Source organism: Cheilinus undulatus, linkage group 19 (assembly GCF_018320785.1).
Source record: "Cheilinus undulatus linkage group 19, ASM1832078v1, whole genome shotgun sequence".
In the NCBI taxonomy this organism is placed as follows: domain Eukaryota; kingdom Metazoa; phylum Chordata; class Actinopteri; order Labriformes; family Labridae; genus Cheilinus; species Cheilinus undulatus.
In genome coordinates, this window is record NC_054883.1 from 15263979 (window position 1) to 15287434 (window position 23456).

The 23456-nt window shown below is 39.7% G+C and overlaps 1 protein-coding gene across 3 annotated transcripts in view; it reads right to left on the minus strand.

The window, feature by feature from the left end:
• Positions 1-16914, minus strand: part of mllt10 (MLLT10 histone lysine methyltransferase DOT1L cofactor) — an 83669-nt gene extending 66755 nt beyond the window's left edge. For all 3 annotated transcript variants that reach the window (XM_041813872.1, XM_041813871.1, XM_041813870.1), the window contains exons 1-2: positions 16539-16914; positions 6381-6460 (exon numbers count right to left, since the gene is read on the minus strand). In XM_041813872.1, the coding sequence (XP_041669806.1) occupies positions 6381-6460; positions 16539-16701 (243 nt within the window). In that variant the 5' untranslated portion in view covers positions 16702-16914. The remainder of the gene's footprint in view (positions 1-6380; positions 6461-16538) is intronic.
• Between the last annotated feature and the right edge of the window lie 6542 nt (positions 16915-23456).

The following is a 23456-nucleotide window of genomic DNA, read 5'->3' on the forward strand; positions in this document are numbered from 1 at the left end:
ATGATTTACTATTTAGAGTCAGTGCATTGTGTTGTATTTTGAAGATGACCACATGCATTGCATATTTTTCTGGCTGTCTGGTGATTTGGTAGTGGTCGGTGCTAAAAACAGATCTGGCGCATATCTCCAGCGGAGCGGCTCTTCTGGGATGCCCCGAGGGGGGACCAGAGCACATGCAGTGAAACTGTAAAGATGAAAAGGGGAGCGATTTGCTCCACAGTGTGCCTCAAGGATGGAGCAAATCCAGGCACAAGTGGAGTATGTGGAAATTGGAGATTAGCGATGCATGATAGTGCTGGATAAGTAATCCAGTTTCAGTTTCAATAATGTCTTTAGCTCCCCACATTTATGAAAACAAGATCATTTTAATTAAATTATCACTGTGAGAAAGGTAGCTACTGGTTAATAACAAAGGTAAAATTACTTCAGTCATAAAAAGACTCTTTGCTTCTGAAGAGTCGGACCTAGAACGATGGAAAATAACTTGCCTTTTTTATTTTAGTTTGCCCCTCAAGGCAACACGATAGGATTGGTGAAATTTGGTGACAAATTTGGTGAAATTTATGCACATATGCTGATGTTGAATTATCACAGGGTAATCGTGTTTAATCATTCAGATTTCAATACCAACAAAAAAAATCGTAACTATGGCTTTCACTTAATTGAACAGCCTCTGATGCAATATCTTGGAATTTTGCTGATACTTGATATTTCCAAACTCATTTAAGCTATCACAGAAACCAATATATACACACCTTTTTATTGTAGGAAAAAAAAACAAGTGTCGCTGAGAAAAGGTAAGGTAAAGGTAAATATCATTAGAAATGTTAATATCTGTCAATACCAATAAAATGCCAATAATATTGTGTATCCTTATTTGTGTTGTCACATTCTGTACTGCAAATTTTTCAGCAAACAAAACTGACTGGTTGACAAATATGAGGTTTTTAAGTCCCAATTTATCACTGAGGAGTTGGAAGACCGGTTATTTTGTTGATGTGTTTGGTTTGGGGGGGGGGTAGGACTTAAATATACAGTTTACTCATTAGTATTCAATTCATGTATAGCATCATGTAGGTTATGGTGTATAATAAAGGTAAACCCTACATGTACCAGATAGCTGTTGTAGTTATATCACATCCTCCATACACACCCCATTCTAACCTGTAGTTTCCACATGCGACAACTGCGCTGCGCACTGAAGCGCCACAGGTTTGCTCTGACCGAAAGTAACCTCGCCCTTTGGAAGCGTGTCCAGAGCGCTGCACCACAGCGTGCAGCCCAGATCAGTGGGCAGAGATCACGGGAGAGCTGTGAGTTCACACATGAATAGTATGTCAGCAGCAAACTATTTTACCTTTTGGGGTTAATCTATAATCCACTCCGGTATAAGTCCATGACATTATTGCGTCCGCCATTGGGTGAGTACATTAGGAAGTGAAAAGGTTATGTTTTCTTAAAGGAGCTGTGGTTTTATATCAAATTCTTTGGCTAAATGTCCTCAAAAGTTAACTTTTCCTCATCAATGGCACTGTTGTAGCTTTGCGACCCACTGACCTCTCTGTGACCCTTTGCTCTTGCTGCAGGATGAGACGTAACGTTGATATAGTGATGATGTACGATTGGGAGTCTGTGCATTGTATTGTTTTATGAAAGAACCGGATATTCTATGCTTGTCACTTCCTGTTTGGAGCTTTCTGATCGACGGGAATTGACGTGGTCTGGAAATAGACCTGCAGCACATCTAGAACTAAGTGGAGGGGAGTGGCACTTCAGGGACTCGTCGCTGCCGGACGGGAGTGTGGGCAGTGGAACTGCTCTGACTGACTAGAGAGGGAGCGATTTGCTCCACAGTATGATTCGCCGGCGATCAGGGCGCTGTATGTGGAAACTGGAAGTTACCTAATCCTACTCTTCCATCAGTTTTATCCTCTACAGCTAAGGCATAAAAAGCGAAAAAATAAATAAAGTGTAACCCTCTTTACCCCTCTTTTCTCATTTGTTGATGTTAGCAGTGTTAACATACGCTGCTTGATGTAACCGTGGCAGAGAAAATCAGCAAGCTGATTGTGAAGCATGAGGCCGAGCAACCCTGACAGAGAAAAGCAACTTTAATAGTGGGTAGGATGCAACTTATGAGGAGTGTTGAAATTTGGGGCTGAACTGTCATTACTCCAGAGTTTTCACAGGAGCGGTGTGTAACTGTCATTTGCTTTCTTTTTTCAGAAATGTGAGCTGGCAACTGCTGTCTTATAGATAAACAGTCCAGATAAGGGGCACAAAACAGTTACCACAGAAGACTGCCTCACAGCTGCAGAGTTATGACAAAGTGAGCGCTCATGCCCATTAGTAGAAAAGCGTTAATGTCAGCATCTTTTATGAATACTTGGGTACTTTATGAATGGTGCTGTCAAGTCTGTCTGAACTTGATGCTAACTGTCTGTACAAATTAATTTTAATTTTCTTTCCATCTCATAGATGGCTTAAAATGTTTCAGATAGAAATACCCCAGCTTAGTATCTCTTGAAAAACAGAGGAGCCATGAAAGAACAATTCTGCCAGTTATTTAGATTCAGATTTCTGTCCAAGTTGTTGATCGAGGCTTTCTCTGGAAAAGTTTGTGATCCATGTCATCTTTCAACGTTCAAAAATGACTACAGGAAGTACAGAAACTTATTTAGTTATTTGCTGATTGCACAGGCTGCAATTCAGACTGGTCAAATTACTAACACAGAGACTCCTTAAATGAGACATTAAATTCTGTGAAACAAAGATTCCCAACAACTTGACCCTCCTTGACAAGTTTTAGGTGTACTGAAGCGACGTGTCCCTGCTATTTTTCTTCACTCAACTAATTTTGGGAATGCTCATAAATGACAAACCTGGTTTCCCTTGTCAGGTCAGTAGATTTATGGAAAATCTAGTGATCTTGTTAAATTTCTGCAGGAGAAACTTTGCCCTCGTTGTGCATGAGCACCGAAGGTGAACAGATCATTCCTAACACCTGTATCAACAACTACACATGTAAATCTTACCCTGACAAAATCTCGACAGGTCTTCAGAAGTTTGCCGAGGTCAGATGAAGTTGAAACTCAGCAAGCGATATTAGTGCAGCGTTAGCGCTCAGGTTCACAGCAATAGCGTGTAAAAGATTGCAGCTCTATAGCCCCATCAGGTCATCTGTAAGTGAGGAGACTCAGATGTCTGTGCAGAGGGTGAGTTTGATAAAAGCTTGTTGGGAATGAAGTGTTTTCTAGTCCTGTGTTCATGACATGAGCACTGCAAATTGTAGGCAAGATATGTTAATGTTTGCACAACAGACAAACAACAAGTGGCATTTGGTCTATTTAACCGGCCACACTCTGGCAGCATTAATGATAATCTTTCAGAGATTTGTAATCAGGATTAAATCATTTGGTGGACTATGGTTGCATCTTGAATAAAATACTTATAGAGATTATAGAAAAGCACTGTTAGTGTAGGGAGCTGCTCTGAAAAAGTGGCAATGGCCGGGAGGTCTGTGCACACTTATTCAGTAATTTCTCTCTGTGCAGCTTCAGCCAAGCAAACATATCATTACTGCATTCATAAATACTATATTTCAACATATTAAAAATTTACTGTGGGCTTCTTGTTTTAAAAGTTAAATGAAGGCTCCAAAAATCCTAACTTTAACACAACTTTGCAGCTTTCTCAACATCTGCACCAATACACAGTGGTTAACCAAAGTGAATAATCTAATATCCAATTCAACAAGGTTTTATTTCTTAAATGGTAAAAGATTTGCTTATGTAAAAAAAGCAAAAGTTATAAATCCCTGTTGTCATATTTGAAGTGATTTAATGTTTTTGGAACTCCTGAGAATCACACTGTGATGACTTCAAACTGGATGGCATTAGATTATTTCCATAGTTTATCCTAAGTATCACTGTTATGCGACATAACATTAGAAAAAAAACACACTGTCTCTATCCCTGTTTTCATCCTGAATAGACAGCAAACAAATATCTGAATCCACAGGCTGTCTTAAATAATAACCCCTCTTCTATTTTTGTGCGTTTATAACAAATCAACTAGAATATTCAGAAACAGCTGAGAACACACATTTAAGGCCAGCTCAGACTACACGATTCTTTGGGTCGTTCACGATGGCACCATGTTAGACTATGGGACCAAAATCTTATCCCGTCTTGACCGACAGCCTGGCCACACTACAAGAGTGGTCAGGACCGCTCAGTGTATGCTGACATCACCACCGTCTCCGCAACTGGGTACGAGTTCACAGGTTGTCGGGGAGCGAGCCAAAGAGTGTCAATCACTCTACAACAGAAGCAATCTATGTGATTGTAGCAATCTTTTTGCTCAAAAAGAAAAAAAAGGAAAATAAGAAACAATATGGATTGAATTATGGATAATAAGTATGGATGTATCAAGAGGAGGACAATATGGACTGGCTCTCCTTCAGATAGAACTTAAGGTAAGCATGTGATAACATAAATAAAATGTACACATTAGTTTTAGGGGATAAAAGGGGATAAAAGTGGTAAATCTTGTAAATGATGATGCAAAGATAATGAGCAAATGTTCCCCTGTTAGACATCAGGAGTCACGTCACTAACTTCAGGTCAGGGTGTCAAACTAGTCGACGATGTACGAAAAATTCTGACATGCTAGTCTTGTTGAATCGTGGTTGCAAGGAATCGTAAGGAGTTTTGGACATGTCATTATTTATGTCACACTACAAGACGGTTTGTCGTTCCCAACTCTCAAAATCGGGCCCGAGTTTTGACGACGAGCTGCGACGTCGCAGTCGGGCTTACGTCTGGCTGAATTTGCGTAGTCTGAGCCAGCCTTTAGAGACTGAAAGAAACCAATTATCAGAGCTGCATTTTGTACTGTTTGTTTAAAATGTGAGGAGTGACACTCAACAAACGTCTTATCAGCTTGGCTTCAGAGACATTACCCAAAACGTTACAAGATTCTTGACTATATTTTGCTTTTACGGATGTCTTCCATGCCTTTAATAGACTCACAAAGGATGCAAGTCCTAACCTGGCATTAATTTGTTGTATCTTATTACTACAGTTGGGGGCGTGTCTGTCTCAATTTGCACACCACACCGTTGCTTCAATTGTCCTTGATACCCCTCAGTAGACTTCTTTGGTGTACTCATTCAAAACTGCCATTAAAATGTCATTAATATGTACAGATTTTCTATAAAATCCCAAAATGTAGAGCCCAGTCATAATTTGGGGCCTTCTGCTATGTTCCATTTACCTCAGAAGTCAAATGTTGGAGCTGCGAATGACGTCACGCTCAAGTTTAATGTATTCCATTTTCTACGAGCTCGTTAGAGTTGGTGTTCTAACTATTTCTGTTTCTTTCTCAAAAACTGTTTTAAACAATAGCAGACTCTAAACCTAACCCTAACCATTTACCCAAAGTGTACAAGGAGAAAAGGAGCATATCTTGATAGGTAGCACAAATCAACAAAACACCGGTTAAAGCTGGACTTCTATGATGCTTTGTCAAAGCACCACATAAAAGTGCGTGCACCACTGTAATGCCCTCCTTATTGTACTGTTGACCAATCACCACACATATGCACTGGTGCACAGAGACACTGAGCCCACATACAGTTATATGGGGAAAAAAAGACCCCTCTCGAGGCAAGTTGGCCTTATTGCATTAAGCATCTAATGATGAGGACTTCAATAGCACAGCATAAATAGAGTAAAGATGAGCCTACTGTCTGTGAGAGCTGATGGAATTGTGCTGGAGGTTTTATGAAGCATGAACTTTCTAGAGATCTGGAAACAGGGTCCCCTCTGTATGACTTTAAAATGTAAAAAAATGATAAAATATGAACAATTATAAATTATGTATAAATACATCAGTAAATATTACTTTGACATTGCCATTACTAGGCCATAACTAGGAGTTAAATCTGAGACTCTCAGATGCTTTTTTATCCATCCAGCCATTAAGCATGACAAGGATGTGGTTTTCTTAGGGTTTCTGTCATTTAGAGAGGAGACTTAATCTGGGTGGAGCTTCTGTGAACTAATAAATATTGCATTTAATCAAACACACTGTTATCCTGAATACTGAACATGCATTGTCAGAATCCGTGCAGGATGCAGGCAGAATTTAACCCACCTGTTGTGGGTGCAGGTGGGACTGTATGGCACACACTACAGGAGGGGGCGTTAATGGTCAGAAATCCAGCAGAAGCAGGATTAAGAAAAGAGTCTTACACAGAGCTCTAGTATTTATAAATGATGCCACTGTTCGAGAGCATAACTATTCAATCCTCATCAAACAGTCTTTTAGCACAAGTTTACTCTTTGAGATGAGTGGTGATGGATAGTGGGACTCACCACACGGGCTGCTCTCTCCTGAGACTCACACTTTCTGCAGAACCAGGGACCCGTGGGCACCTGCACGATTCCATAACAGGCTGAGGAGAGACAGAGAGGCATTAGAGTAAGACTAAGCAGCTACAACAACAGTGTTAGGAAACAAAATACGCTCACAGAGATTTTGAAACCACAGTAAATCTGACTTCACTTTAAACTAATTCATGCACACGCAGATGGCAAACCTGTAACTTAACTGCTTTGAGAGGAAGCATGAACAATGTTTTGATCTGACAGAATGCTGAACACACTGTTGTTGTTTTTACATCACTGCACCGACAGCTGACACAGATGCCTGTGATCCAAAATATTATAATCCCCTGAGACAATGTCTCGCTCACTGGTGATGCATTCTAGTGTCAATTTGCATAACCAGCAGCAAAAATACTTTACTGTACAGCGTTGTTGCATCATATATTATCGGAAATCATGCATCAGGCGTTTCTTAAGGCTATTGATATTTGTATAAAATTAAATACAGGTCGCTTCAGTAATTTTTCAAGTTCCGTTGTACACCTCAGTATCGCTTGGGAAATATCATGGTTTTAAGAGCCAAAACAAACTTTTTTGATAATATCTTATAGACCCTGTAAAGTGAAAATAAATCTGCATTTAGGTTTGTTGTACAACAGATCGCTGTGTTATGAAACCCCAGGTCAAATTTCAGTCAAATAAAACATCTCTAAGTTTATAAAATTAAGCTTCAGAATCATGAAAAATGAGGAAGTAAAATCTGCTCCAGGATGGCGTGGGCATGTCTGTTGAATGAGCAGAAGCTACGTCCACTCAAGAGAAAAACGGTCCTCTCAGATTAATATAAAATGCTAAAATCTGAACTGAGGAAAGCACTCAAGCCATTAACCTGCTCCTTGACCTTACACTGACCTTAAAAGAAGAGACAAAGTCCATTTTCTGTCTCAAATCTCTGTTTTGATGCTTTAAATGATCCATAGACCACTGTGGCTGATAGATTTGGCAAATTGACCTCACAATGAACAAAAAAACAGCATTTAAATGACTGTTAACTTTCAATGAAGGCAGTGACATCAGCTAACAACAGACTGTGCTGAGATGAACTGCTCTGTGATTTTATACTGTAATGTTAGAGGGGTGGGGTCGTTCCCCACTGTGGGCTGGTGACATCACAAGCAAACATATTTGCATTAAACCCAGCCAGGAAGGAGGTGAGAACGATCTAAATCCAGATTTCAGTCACATGTAGATCTCAGTGTTTTCACATGTTTACAACAACCATATTTCAACATATCTAGTGTGTTAAGACAAAAGGGTTGGATTCCCTTTACAGGGTCTTTAAGAGTTGACCACATCTTTATAAGACCAAATATAAAGAATATTGATTTTACTGTAATACAAATGTAAAGAATTAGGATAAAATCAATGTTCTGCATCACAGATGTTAAAATTGTATATTTTAATATCAGCTGGAGTTTTGTTGTCCAACACTGTTGTTAACCACAGTGCTGATTTCCTTCCACATGCAGTGTTACTGATTAGTTTAATGCCACTTTTCAGGTTGAAAAACTGATTAATTTTCTTTTACTTCTATGACCTGGAGAGGGAGAAGGTCATTTTGGTAAATTGCATACCTCCATGTTGTAAACTCTGGGAGCAATAGCGGTTGAACCATGAATATCTAGGGGTATGTTATCTAAATGACGACTGTTTTGTCATAAGATGATTTCTACACACGAATGTGCACTGGTTTGATAAGTGGGGGCTTCTGTGCTTGCAGCATGGCTCACGTGCACATACATGTTCACTGCTGTGCAGCCCAATGGGATGTCAACTTTATGAAAATTTAACATTGGTGGGGCAATTTAGACTATGACTAGGTATCTGATGGGAATCACTGCACTGCTACTGCAAAAACATGAAGAGCTGCATCATAAAAAAAAAGACTACTGTTGAAATGCACTAAAGCAGCTCTGTTTTTGGGAGAAACTGGTTTTTATTTGATTATCTGTGGTAGGTCCAGCTGCAGGGGGAAAATACGGAAGCAGCGTATGTCTGCATCAATGATGTACTCCCTCTGCATCAATACAGAATCACCCACGTCTGCATCAAGATGCATCATAGAAAAATATTCAGGAAATTCCCCACCTGTTAGTGAAGGTACCATGACCTCTACATCCAAGACAGGTGAGGGACTGGCATGTGGTCAGTGCAATCTTGAAACATGTTCTTTGATGCCTCTTTTTGACCAAGCTGGTGCTAGTGCTAGTTCCAGGCTAGTGCCTGGGTTAGCACCGGTTCTTTCTGTTTCCAACAACAAAGCACTGGCTCCAGTTGCTAAAAACTGGAGCTTAGCAAGCGCCAACTCTTTGACGGGCCAGAGCGAAGCACCAACAACGTCAGGGGGCAGGGGTTATCATGACGATCATGACACAGTGGAAAACAGCCATTCTGAACTCGACCACAGCCACGACGGAGTCCATGCTGGTCGGCTCCGTCCTGCAGACCACCGTTACTGATCCTGGTAAGTTTTATTTCACCCTGTTGTTAGCCTACTATGAATATGCTTAATCAACAATGTTTCTTGCTCATTTTAGAGTTTTCGACCATGGATTTGGAGGCTCTGTAACCACGGCCAGCATCACCTGTTCCATCCTGCAGCTAATCTGCCTCATCTTCCTCTTGAACCAAATCGTTTGGCTGAAAAGTTTATTTCTAATTATGTTCATTTGTACTTTGTGTAAATAAAAAGTTATTTGTGAAAAGAGATGCATGTTTCTTCTATAATCTACAGCACTGATCACCAACTGGTGGCCCAAGGGCCAATCAGACTCTGGTTTTAAGAGTATCTTCTGGCTTCAAATGTCTGCAGCTGTTAAATCCACCCCAAAACAATAACTATTTAAATAGCTTTTAGAATGATCTGATGTTGATCTGTTTTTACAGAAATTTATTCATCAGCCATTATAAGTATATATCTTTTTTTTATGGGTTAAGACTGGCAGAAATGTTGCAAAAATGGCCAGAGTAAGTGATGAAAAGGGGTCAGAGTGGCAAAATGTGCTTTGGACTGGCACTAAGGGGCAAAAAATGTGCAGGAGAAGAGGTTAAAATGTGGCAAAAACAGGTAAATGAAAAAGGGGGCAAAAGGTAGAAAAATGGGTTATAAGTGGCAAAAATTGTTTTAAAAGTGGCAAAAGGGGCAGAAAATGTTGCAGAAATGACCAAACGAAGTAATAAAAAGGGGCTAAAAGTGTCATAAATGAGTAGATCCACACATTCTTAGTTTCAACAAGAGTTAGAGTTAGAAGAATGCAATGGTGATTTTCTCATCTCAAACAATTTATTGAAACATGTCAAACAACAGCGCTAGGTATAAAACAAAAAATGTGAATATCACAGTAACTTGTCATGCGTCCTTGAGCATCAATTACAGCATCAACTAAAAGTCAACAGCATGATGAAAAGGACTGTTTATATACAAACATCTTTACATCTCATGACAGTTTATTTGGATAGAACAGCATGCCTTCAGTCACACACAAAGTTATCCCTCTGGATTACCATTCTCAGGTAAATAGTTGGACAGGAGGCTGATTGTGTACATGTGTGCCTGGGAGCTCCTCAGTGAAGTTATCCCCATGTTCCTCACAAATATCATGCAGTACACAGCAGGTCAGGGGCATTTTCTTGCTCAGCTCCAGCTTGTAGTCATTTCTTTTTAGGAGGCACCTCCTCGCAGTCAGCCTTAAGACCATCTGTAACGATAAAGATATCATCGTCAACTTATTGCATTTGTTTAACTGCTATGTAACAAATGCTAACACTAATAGGTTCATTGATATGAATCAAAACGTCTTTGATAATTACCTGTCTTCCCTGTCGCCATTCCCTGTGACTATGACGAAGACGGATAGCCTGTAGCAGTTGGGTTTTTTGGCTCTGGATCTTTATGCAGGCTTGCAAAGCCGGGATCATCACTTGCAACGATGAGCTCCTCCACTGTGATGTACTGACATTTTAAGGTGACGCAATGACGTGGCTCCAACTTGGCTTCTTGAAGGTGGAAAACCAAACCGGTTCTTACAAAGAATGTGATTAGAACCAACTAAGCACTAGCACTAGCACTGAATTAGCACCTGATTCTTCTGATGGAAAAGGGGTATAAGTGCTTCTTCATGGTTCCTGCTTGCCAATGTGTTTTCTCTGCTATTTTGTTGATATGGTCAGTTGATATGGCTGAATCACATGTGTTCCTGACACAAAGGCAAACATTTTCATCACAGCATCTTATGCTGCTGCTTTCAAGTCAGGACAGTTTTTTACATCATGTCCCACTTCCAGAGCAAAGCATGGAGTACAAAGCAGTGTGATGAGGAAACAATCAAGAAATTGGTGATAAACAAGGCTATCTTACATTCTGCTGGCTCTGATGATCTTCACTCTCTGCAACTACCACACAGTTTGTATTTTCTATGGTGACAATTACAGACCCACAGACCAGTAGTGTTGCAGATAATTAGTTATGATATAGATATGACCCAAGTGTACCAAAATTAAGCTCTTATCGCAATATGAGTTTGCAAAGGACACCTGAGAGGTGATGTGCTGTTGCATCAGTTTAATATCAACCAATGTTGGTCTTGGTGACAAACGTCAGCCATCAGCAAATAATCTGGGGTGAGCAGATGTCAGTAGCAGATGTGTGTTTGCTGTGGCATATATCATACATAACTTTTGATTTAAAATAGGGATGCACAATATTGGATTTCTGCCAGTATCTGATATGCCGATATTTAGTTTCATTCTAGCTGATATCGATACTGATATTTAATTATGCTTTTCGGACAAGAATTTTCAGTCCTTTTGGACACACGTAAATGTTTGAGGATGACCAAGGAAGCAAACATTAGTCCTTAAAAAAACCTTAAAAGTTTAAAGAATGAGGATAAATAAAGAAAAAAGACTTCAACTGACACAAGTCTGTTGGTTCAGCCTAAAACTACACTACTTTCTAAGTAAATAAGGACATAATTTACAGTCAATATACGCTGAAATACACAGGTAAAATATCAGATGTAAATATCAGCAGAAATTTTGATACCTGTCGACATCGATACCAGACAGATAATATCATACATCCCCAATTTAAAAAAGAGGTTTTTTTTACCAGGCAATTAGTCACCTGTTCGACAAGGTGATTGTTTGATTTTCATAGTCAAAGATTAGACAAAATGTTGGCAAAGCAGGAATATTACACCAACACTGATGAATTTTAAAAAAGCATGCAAGCATTTAAAATAGAAGAGCCAAGCACTCTGTCTGCATGCAATATTTGACCAATCAGATGAAGCTCCAGCTAGCAAAAACTGGGTGCTAAGACATTGGACAAGACTTTGTGAGTGGAACTGCACAGAGAAGTAACAGAGGCCATTCCTCATTATTTGATTAAGGACATGACGCCTGTAAACAAAGTGATCAAGAGTTGTTTGCAAATCTGTACCCACACTTTGCAAATCCATGTGCAAGGTTTCCTCAGCTGTGCTTTTGCATTTATAGTCCATGCCCACAGATTTGTAAACCACAGGAACGGTTTTGGAAACTGTGGGCATGGTTTGATGAGCTGTGCCCGCAGTGGTGCACCAGTGAAATTCGTGTGCATACTTTGCAAACAAGGATTTGTGGACATGGATTATAAAGCTGTTACAGGAAGCTATGCAAGGTTTGGGGCCTAATAAAGCTGAGGTATATTACATAGCAGAAAGACTAGCTATTATTCTGATGTGCTGTTTTTGCATTACGGTACCAAGGGCAAAATGAGGACGCTATATCGCTTTGTTGTTCAGCCAGTAGCTAAGGTAGTGACAGAGAAGTAACAGAGGCAAAACAGTGATTGTGTAAATACGAGCACAGCAAGTTTGTGCGTGACGCTAGTGCTGTTAGATTACAAAAACACCCTTTTGATAAAGCAACTCTGGCAGACCATGTTAAATCATATGATGATAGTGCATTAGTGGAATGGATAGAGCGCTTTGCTTTCTTGGTGATTTGCACTCCTTCTACTAGCACTGTTGCAAAATCTCTATATAAGACAGAGTATTGGAGTTGAAGTTTGAGTACAGGCAGTACAACCCTTAATGCAGTAGCACCACCCTAAATAGCCTACCTCTACACATTTTCAGATTATCTCTGATCAGACGAAAGCCCATAATCCGTGAGAATAAACGGCTATAATCCTGATCTCAGGGGGAAAAAATCCAAAGGTTACCAAGTTCAAATGAAGAAACTGGTGTCAGATTTTAAGGGAAGAAAAAATAAATTTAAGTAGCTAGTGGTTCAAATATTCTTCAAATGCTACATACCAGATTAATTTCATTGTAATGGCTGCCTGAGCTAAACTCTTGACGTTTTGAGTGTTTTCATGCTAACAGATGGCATGTATAATCTGTGAATGCTTTGCTGTATAAGAAGTTACTGTGTAGAAGCTACTGTGGATCAAACTATAGCTAATCACAACTACAGCAGTTGCATGGTGGGCAATACTAATTTTTTAGTACATTAAACCTTCCCAGAAATTAACCACAGTATACAGCATTACTGCCAGGTGTTTCAGAACCACATTATACAGGTCAACCAAGCACTTATCAGTGCCCATACCCAAGCACAGCAAGAGCCTGCACCTCTACATGCACTTAATTCACCCCTTTTACATAATGTTTGTGTAAAAACCAAATAATGAGGTTTATTATAGAGGCTCTAAATGTGATCTTGCATCATTGTCTTCACACTTCACAGGTAGGTGAAGTTACACCAGAACAGAGGATCAATTGATCCTTAAATGGGAGTACTAAAGCAAACTCCTGTTGCAGACAATTCCTAACTTGAATGATGTTTTACTTTTGCAATGTGCAAACGCTGTTTTGGGCTGCAATATTTTGATTGATTTAGCATTATATTTGCACTCTAAGGGGGCTGCATCACAGGCTCTCTCTATCTCTCCTTTATGCTCTATTCGGGCAGCATCACGTGATTACGGAACAGCCTGCCATTGGTTGACAGACACTCACAGGGGGTAACAATATGGCGGTTAGCATTCAAGCTAGCAGCGATAAACAATCAGGCTCGCTGAAAATGCTGCCACACGGGATTCAAAGGCATCAATAGCATCAATGGTAAACCACACCCATTAGCTTCAGAGGAAAAACAAGTCAGAGGCAACGATTTATGGTTCAAAAGTTATTTAACTTTTGATACACTGTGTCACTTCTTGTCGTGTACAACAGTGCCCATCTGGAAGACATTTTAACGATCAGATTCTGAGAAAAACTGTCACACAAACACCACTTTTTACTGTTGCAGTGGGTTCTTTGGTTCGTCTTCACTGTGCTAAGAAGAACCAAAGAAGCAGCAAAGAAGAATTGATTCTTCGGTTTAAAGTGCTAACATTTAGCATGGCTAAACGAAGCAAAATATAAAGCCAAATGGTATCGGATTGGTGCATAAACTTGTGTACTGGCCGATACCAGTATGCATTTTAAGCAGTATCAGACGTATATGTGATACTTGGTATCTGAATTGAAACAACCCTACTTAAAAAATGAATTATCTTAACGGCACATTCAAAATTTTAGCCAGCATTTGCAACCAATTATTTGGCCACAAAAATACACCTATATCAACTGTAAATATTGGTTGATAATTTAGTGGAATTTAAGGCTGGAGCAACAGACCCACATCAGCTGAATTGTTCTTCTTTATTCATCAACATTTGTAACACTGTTTTAAGGTCTGAAGTTAGTAAATATGTTAATCCACAATCTGTTAATTGTGTGTTTTAAGGACTGAAGTTTTAGGTCCACGCTACATTTAAATATCTGTATCGATATTGGAAAATAAAAAATGCAAAAATACCATCATATTGGGTACTGACAGAAATTCCAATATCGTGCACCCCTAAAAAAAGTGAGTAGATAATGAACAGCCATAGCTTTGGCTTTGTCAGCAAAGCAGGTCAGATTACAGCAACAACTGTTTCACAACAGCTACTATAACTCTCATGAGGCATATGACTTAAAAAGCTAGCAAACCTTTAGCAACAGTTAGTACACGATGTTTGCAATGATACCAGTGTGGAGAACATCAGCCTGCTCAATACCAAAACTGAGGACAAGAGATGCGCTCATGTTATGTTTTGTGGAAGACTTCAGCCAGCCAATGGCATTTCTCAAGCTTAAGTAAAAGCTGCAATCATGATAAACAACTACAAGACCGTAACAGATGTATGAGGAAAAAGAGGTGTGTTGATAAAATGACAGGTACAACAGACTCATTCTCTCAATTAAGTCGTGTGATATTTGCTACTTTGTCTCAGAGTGGCGTGGTTTGGTCTGTGGAGGAGTTGACAGCCATGACCTACGAAGCTGAACCTTCTCGTTCATACTACAGAGCTCTGTGTTGAAATTGTCTTTATATTTATACACTTATTAACCCTCAATTACATTGTCATCTCTTGTTATTTTATTTAGAGCTGAGATTTGAAGGCTGATGGGCAGTACACAAGAAAGAACACAGCAGGCCACAGGCAGCTTCCTTTGTGATGTATTTTTGCTGATATTTTTACAGTAATTTTGATTTGTGAGTACATAATTTAATTGGCAGTACAAGTACTTTAGCAGTAAATCTATGATAAAATCCAATCTCTGGACACCAGGGACAGACTAACTGAACTTTTTAAAACATTACTAACATTTCCTTTATACTGACCAGGTCTTTTTGAATCATTTGTTTGCACATAAATGTTTTTCCTTTGGTTGTTGTTGACATTACTCATTAAAAAAGACCTTAAATTTTTAATAATGCAAGTTATTCTATTGACTTTGAACACAAAAAGCGACTCTACTGAAACTGTTGAAGATTTCCTTTTTATTTTATCAAAGACATATAGTCTAAATGCTGCTGACATATAAGATTATCAGTTTAATTAGGAACACACTGTGCTACATTATTCATTATCCCACATATAGGCTATTTAATGTTAAAACATCTGAATGTTTAAATGTAAGCATTTTACCTAATCTAATAAACAAAAGACTATTAGATTTGAATGCTTATTTACTCTCGCAGTTAGTGATATTAAACCGGGCATACATAATGTTTAAGTAGATCCTTATAGAGCCTAGGGTATAAATGCACTTGATCTCTGCCTTATGTTCTGCTGAGTAATGATTTCTAACAGGCTGATGTGGGAACAGTGTTACCCAAATTTAATGTTACATTACCGAATAATAATACTATGAGTTTGGCCAAATGTTTGTGTGATACAAATATAAGACCTGTCAGTGCTAATATTGTTACTTGAAACGACAAAAACATACAGGGCACATATATTTAGCATTTTAAAAGATCTTAAAACTGCCAGGTGTCTTTCAGTCTGGCTATTTTTAAAATATTACACATATGATCCCGTGGAGTAGTTAAACGTAATGCAAATAAACTCATGTTACAAATGCACTGACGTACTTCTGCATGGGTTTAAGTTGCTGACTATGCAAATAATTTCCAGGCTCTTACAGGGTTGGACACATGGCCAGCTGTGGCATTTGTAAACAGTGAACGTCATCATATGAGTCATTTAGGGTGAGCACTGTGTTTGCAGCAGATCACTGTCACTTTACAAGCCTACATGTGGCTATTAGAAGTCAATGTTTTTATTGGTGAAATGTTTAGATTTTATATTTTCAACATAAAAACCAACATTTTTCCAATGTGTCTGTCATACAATTTGAACTGTTACTGATTTACCATTGCTCCAAATCGCTTGCAAGAAAGACCATGAGGGGACTCTGACTGTGTACCATATGACAGCTTCTGACACAGGATATGAAAAGCACGCCTCTCCTCAACAATGTGTTCAAAATCCAGCTGCTAACTTAGGTCCAAAGCGGATTAAACTGGCTAAGTGAGCTGCCTGAACCAAAGTAAAGGACTGCCCTGCTATACGGGGTGAGCCTGACCTCAGCCTGGCCTTGGTTAGGGCAGCCAGAGGAGGAGGCTCCATACGAGCGCACCATAACCTTGTAACAAGACAACGCTAACTAGCCCGTAGGCTAACTGCTAACTCATTATCGAGCTAACAGCACAGCTTACCTTGGTGCACGGCGACATTGCAGCCATGTCCGTCGCAATACACCAGCGGGTTTTCCGCCCAGCCTCTCTCGTCTGAGCAAACACAGCAACCTCCGATCATCTCCTTCATATTACTCGTCGAGAACTCGTCGTCCGCCGCCAGACAACGCTCGCCGGAGACCATCTACGAAGAAAGCGGACATGCGGAGGAATACGACATAAAGATAAACCGAAACCTTCGCCTAATACCTCCCTCTGGGCGTCGCTACGCCGCTTTAGGTCCCAGTCGGTCGAAATGCCATGTTTTAAACGTGTTTACGTCCCTTTTTAACACCGTATTTTTTCACCAAAACATCTACTTCACGGCGCGATGGTGAGCAGAAGAGGGGACGTCGTAGAGAACAGGAAATACGTAATGACGCAAGACGTATGTGTGTGCGTATCTGCTGACAGGAAGTAGCAGACGATTGTCATTGGACAGTTCAGAGCAGCGTTCCATTTTGGCTCCACATGGCTGAAATGTTTGAAACTTTTGTGGCTATGAGATTTCACTTTGCTCGTAACTCTGTCAACGCTGTAGCAATGTGGAGGTAGGGAAACCTGTGGCTGTTTCTGACAATAACACTGCAGAGTATAGCTGCTGTGTAAAGTACCATGTAAGTGAATAAACCGTGAATATGTTTAAAAAGTGTTTGCAGGAAGCTATTTCCTGTCGGTGGAGATGGGTTTGCATTAAGCACAAATGAAGACGCTAAGAACGGTGCATTTATCACTGTGAAGTACTTATTTTGTGTGTCGTACTCCACCTGTGAGCCTCATGATTTTTTTAAAGTTATGTTTACTGCAGTTATTGTTTGCCTTTCAGTCTGCAGCTGCATCAGCACGTGGTTTCATTGTTGGTTACTGAAACAGACTTAAATGATTGAAAATAACACTGTTGTTACTGTAATTCCTAGGGTTTTGAGGAGTTGATGACTTACCTTTTTATCTAACTTTCTTCTATCATCCGTGGGGTCGAATTACTAGTTCAAAATACCAACTGAATATCTCAGCTTCATTTAAAAGAATTTTTAAGAGTAATTCCACAGTAAATGAAAATATAGTTTTCATGTTGATCCCTCTATGGATTTTATGGCCTCAAGTAGATGTTGTCAGTTGTTGCACCATATTCGACTAATGCTGATCTGGCCTTTATTTTATTTATTGAAGATTTGTTTACATCTATCTAGTGAGAGAAAATCATATACTCAGTTACAGCACATAAGTGCTATTTTTTATTTAACCGTCTGTATTTGCAGTACTCTTAAAGCTTTGTGGTGAAATTTAAAATAATGCAGAAGACTGTCAATTTGTCAATTTCTACACATACTTCCTAAAAGTTGTGCCTATGGGTTTTCTAAACACACTCATTCAGAACAAAATAATCAAGTTTAATTATATAAACATGAGATTGATAAAATTCATCTTGCACTTTAAAGAATCTATAACAACAGATGTTGTTTGAATATATATTTTATTATCAAAATAGTACAGCCAAAAAACATTGCGCTACATTCAGTGAAAGTTAAGAAACAAACCAGTAAATTACAAATATAGCAAATAATAGTTTTTATTTTTCAAGTATTTTTCTGTGTAAACAGTAGAAAAGTTTTACATATTTCTTAGTATAAATAACTCCACTTAAGCTTTACATACAGGTTTCTTGTGATATATTTCAGTGACACCTTGAATGTCCATTTCTGTGCTATAAACTGCTTAAATGTAATTATTTTTCAGCCATCTTATATATATTTAACGTTAAGTCACCATGCCACTTTAAAATGACAAGGAATTGAGCATTTATTAAGCAGGATGAAATAAAAGCCTGTGGGCTTGAGGCAGTAATTTAAAAATTGTGTTATTCCAAGGCTGAATATCTTTTTCCTTTCAAAGAATATCTGATGGGCTTTGAGAACACTACATCAGCCTGCATACATCAGACCTGTCAATATACAGTTTTGTTTTGACAGCAGCCCCATGCTGTTGCCAAGGATGCTCCACAACATGCACATGCACTCACACATGCTATTCCAAGCACTCAGCTGCTGCTTGCATCACCGATTTCTCTGAGCGAGGCTCCCGCTCTTGGTTTCCAGAGAAACGTAATGACTTGCCAATAATGCGCAAGAGCACACGAGCGTTCTCCGTGTAATATGGTGAGCGAGAGGTCCCTGGGAGTGCCTGCCCATTGTTTGCTTTAATTTCAAATTGCTCAAATGCTCCAGTCGACACTGGGCACTGCACTAAAAGGGGGAGTGGGAGGGATGGGGGAGCTGGGGAAAAGAGGAAAAAAAGTGAATTGTGTGTGGCAGGGGAAAACCTATTAGAGCTAGAGAGAACAAAGGGAGGCGAAGGAGGGGGCAGCGGCTGTGGAGGGGCCCAGCTACTGAAACACTGAAAATGGCAAATGATTTTTTTACAACTTGCACTTGATTAAGTCAAAGTCTACACGAATCATATATAATGTTCCTTAGGTTGTCAGGAGAGAGAGCTTTTTCTGAGACAGCAAATTGCAGCGACACTGTCTACCTCCAGCCACCACTGGTGACCTCAAAGTGCATATGGCACTCAGGGCTTTTATATAATTTAAGGTATTCTATCATTATAACCCAGCAAGCCCTCTAGATGCTGTTTGTTGGAGCTTCATGAAGTTGGCTTTTTGGATTAGGAGATCTGTAAACGTGTACAGGCCTGGATCAGTTTATAAAATGAGCTTTCCTGTTTACACACCAAAGAAACCAGCACTGTTGTCCCACAACAATGATGTCACCCAAGGATTGACGTCTTGGTAAACTTGCTATGTCAGGGTTTTCAACAATTTTGGCCATTTATTCTATACTGTAAACTTATCTGTAAAGCTCAATATGACAAAAAGATAAATAAGTCAGACGTATTTCTAAAACCATCATCTGTTGTAAAATTTGTGCCCAGTAATACGTCTTAATTGACAAGGAAAACTATTTGAGGACACTATGGAAATTAACTGGCTTCTTTTGTGGTGTACTAATTAGTTCAAGTCATTTTAGTGGGTCTTGTAGTCTAGATTTAATGGTCAGAAAGGTGATTCTCTAATATGGAAGAGTCTTGAAATCTGGGGCCTCTGCTTCAGTGCAAGTTTTTGCAGTCTGTCTGTGCAGAATATATAGTGTGTAAAAATACACAATTAGCAGAGAGGACACAGGGAAAAGCAGACCCAAATGTGCAGACTTCTGGAAAGCTCTGTGCACTGTGAGGAACCTTTGCTGCAGCCGCCCCCACCCTATGGAACTCACTCCCACAAAACATCAGGAACTCGGACTCAATACAAAACTTCAAATCACTACTCAAAACTCACCTGTTCAAATTTGCATTTTCTTGAGCCCCTTTGTTCCTTTGTTTTGTTTTGTTTGTGAAGTGTCTTTGATTGTCCAAAAAGCACTATATAAGTGTGATGTATTAGTATTATTATTATTATTTACTGATTCAGTGCATTACTTTTGAAGCACATGGCATTGTCTTGCTATAATCAATCAACCTATCAGGTAAAGTTTTGCTTTAAGATTGCACCAGGTCTACAGGTACATCTCAAAAAATTAGAATATCATGAAAAAGTTCAATGTTTTTTGTCACTCATTTCAGAAAGTGAACCCCATATATTATATAGACTCATTACACATAGAGTGAAATATTTCAAGCTTTTATTTCTTGAAATGTTGATAATTATGGCTTACAGATAATGAAAAACCAAAACTCAGTGTCTAAGAAAATTAGAATATTGTGAAAAAGTTTAATATTGGAAAGTCCTGGGGTCACACCCTAATAAGCTAATACACTCAAAACACCTGCAACGGTTTCCTGAGCCTTTACATGGTCTCAGTCTGGGTCAGAAGGCTACACAATCATGGGGAAAACTGCAGACAGATGTCCAGAAGACAGTCATTGACACCCTCCACAAGGAGGGTAAGCCACAAAAGGCCATTGCTAAAGAAGCTGGTTGTTCACAGAGTGCTGTATCCAAGCAAATTCATAGAAAGTTGAGTGGAAGGAAAAAGTATGGTAGGAAAAGGTGCACCAGCATAAGGGATAACCGCAGCCTTGAGAGGAATGTCAAGCAAAATCCATTCAAGAATTTGGGGGAGCTTCGAAAGGAGTGGACTGAGGCTGGAGTCAGCGTATCTAGAGCCACTACGCACAGACGAATCCTAGACATGGGCTACAAATGTGGCATTCCTCGTGTCAAGCCACTCCTGAACCAGAGACGTCAGAAGCGTCTTACCTGGGCTGTGGAGAAAAAGAACTGGACTGTTGCCCAGTGGTCCAAAGTCCACTTTTCAGATGAAAGTAAATTTTGCATGTCATTTGAAAATCAAGGTCCCAGAGTCTGGAGGAAGAGTGGAGAGGCACAGAATCCACGTTGCTTGAAGTCCAGTGTGAGGTTTCCACAGTCAGTGATGATTTGGACTGCCATGGCATCTGCTGGTGTTGGTCCACTGTGTTTTCTGAAGTCCACAGTCAACGCAGCCATCTACCAGGACATTTTAGAGCACTTCATGATTCCCTCTGCTGACAAGCTTTATAGAGATACTGATTTAATTTTTCCAGCAGGACTTGGCACCTGCCCACACTGCCAAAGGTACCAAAAGCTGGTTCAATGACCATGGTGTTACTGTGCTTGATTGGCCAGTAAACTGGCCTGACCTGAACCCCATAGAGAATCTATGAGTATTATCAAGAGGAAGATGAGAGTTGAGTGCATAGTGACATTTGTGTTTAAAATATCATTTTTATTGATCTTATTTAATATTCTAATTTTCTGAGACTGAATTTTGGGTTTTCATGATCTGTAAGCCATAATCATCAACATTTCAAGAAAAAAAAGACTTGAAATATTTTACTCTGTGTGATGAGTCTATATAGTATGGGTTTCACTTTCTGAAATGAGTGACAAAAATATTGAACTTTTTCATAATATTCTAATTTCTTGAGATGTACCTGTATATAGAAACATACAAATTAATCCAACTTGTGGGCTTGAAAATGCTTCATTAATATATGTGTGTTGTAATTATACACAACTACTATGAAACCTTTCATATTTTCACAGATCGCACTCCAAAGCTTTTAACAGCTAAGAATGGGACTTCTATTTTGAAACATTCTCAGATGTCATGTGTTTGTTTTCAGTGTATTAATGAGTAATGGTGTTTTTTCACCGGTGCCATGTGGGGCAGAAGAGTATGACCAGCTAGCTTACAGTGCTAATAAAGGTATAACGTTATCTATGCTGACATTTGCAAATGTGATGTTTGAATTGTTTGGTCTATTTTACTTAAATCTACACTAGCATGAGATTGCATTGTGCAAGCAGCACTCTGTGTTCTTCATCAGTTCTGTCCATAGCTAGTTTAAGTCATAATTATTCACCTGGAGCAGCCTCGTGAATGCGTCATTAACTTTAAGGGAGCCTCATGTTCAACAGGGCAGTAATTTAAAGCTATATAGCAGACTTATGGATTTCCTAAATGGTATTTGATTGTTATAGTACGGTCATCCTGGGACTGTTTCTGCATGGGTTTCCTATGGTTTATGGCAGTTTGTACTAAATAAATATCAGTTATTGTGGCTGTAATGGTTGATGGAGACTGTGGCAATCCCACCTGCATCATAATTGAGCGCGTGATCTTATGACGTGCACCACATTAAGGCGCATCTGTGTTTCCTCGCACTCTTTCTGTGGTCGTGGAGTAGCACAGAGGCCTTGAAAAAAATACAAACAGCCCCAACACGGCGGGGTGAAAGGTGAAGAGAGCCCCTCCCCCCACCACTGTCCGCACACACTTCAGGCTCAGATTGCATGTACAATCACATTCTCCCGGGGTGCTGGGGGGTGGAGAGGAATTCATTGTTTTGGCATGGGGCGGTGGGTTTGTGTCATAAAAAAGTCCATGCGCTTACAAGTGCCTGCGCCTCCTTGACCGAGTGTCTCCATAAAACTCGAGGCAAAACAAATGACTGGGGCTGCAGTAGCGACACGTTGGGTTGGAAAATATGAGTGTTGATTCGTTTGATTCCAGATTTTTAGCGTCAGAGCTGTTTAAAAATGTAAGCACGTCCAATTCCAATTAGCCACGTACGTTTAATGGATTTTGCATGAGTGGCGCTTGCAAGGGCATTTAAGTTTGAAACCGTTTTACTGCTGTTCAAATGTAGGTTACGCTGCACGCAGCGATGGTGCACTGGTCATGTGTGCTCATTGGTCATGTGTGCGTGTGTGGCTGTGTCCTTACCGTATATCTGCCCATTAACCACAGCGAAGCAGTGGAATATGTAAAAAGAAAGAAAAACATCAGCAGGCGTGTGTCATTGTGGGGCGAACATCCTCCTTATACAAAAACGTCAAGTCAAAAAAATACCTTGATAATTTTCTTAATTCCAGACTGAAGTTTTATGAAAGTTTCACGTAGCTCAGTAAATCTTATGCATTCCATTGTACAACAAATCTGCACAAAACTGCATCAATTGTAGCAGATTTATATAAAAACTGTTTTTAGGCTTTATAACCATAATACAACTTTAATACTTGTGAGCTTGCAATCACACACTCCGACAGTGATTTAAACTACGTGCCATAAATCTGTTACCTTTTACCCTCAACTTAACGTGAGTCACGCAGCTCATCCATTGTAGCGCCAACTGACTTTATCAAGTCCAAACAGGAATGGCCACCACCGATAAAAAGCCTGCTTTACCAGATTTGATCTTCTGAGATATTCTCCGCGTACCAGCAGCACGCACGTTGTGAGAAACTTCCCCGGTGTTTGAGGTCTCTTTCTAGGCCACTCGGTCTCTTCGTCTCCCCTCTGACATCCAGGCAGAGGAGGAAGGAGGAATAGCCTAAGTGCCGTGTGGCATCTGGTGTTT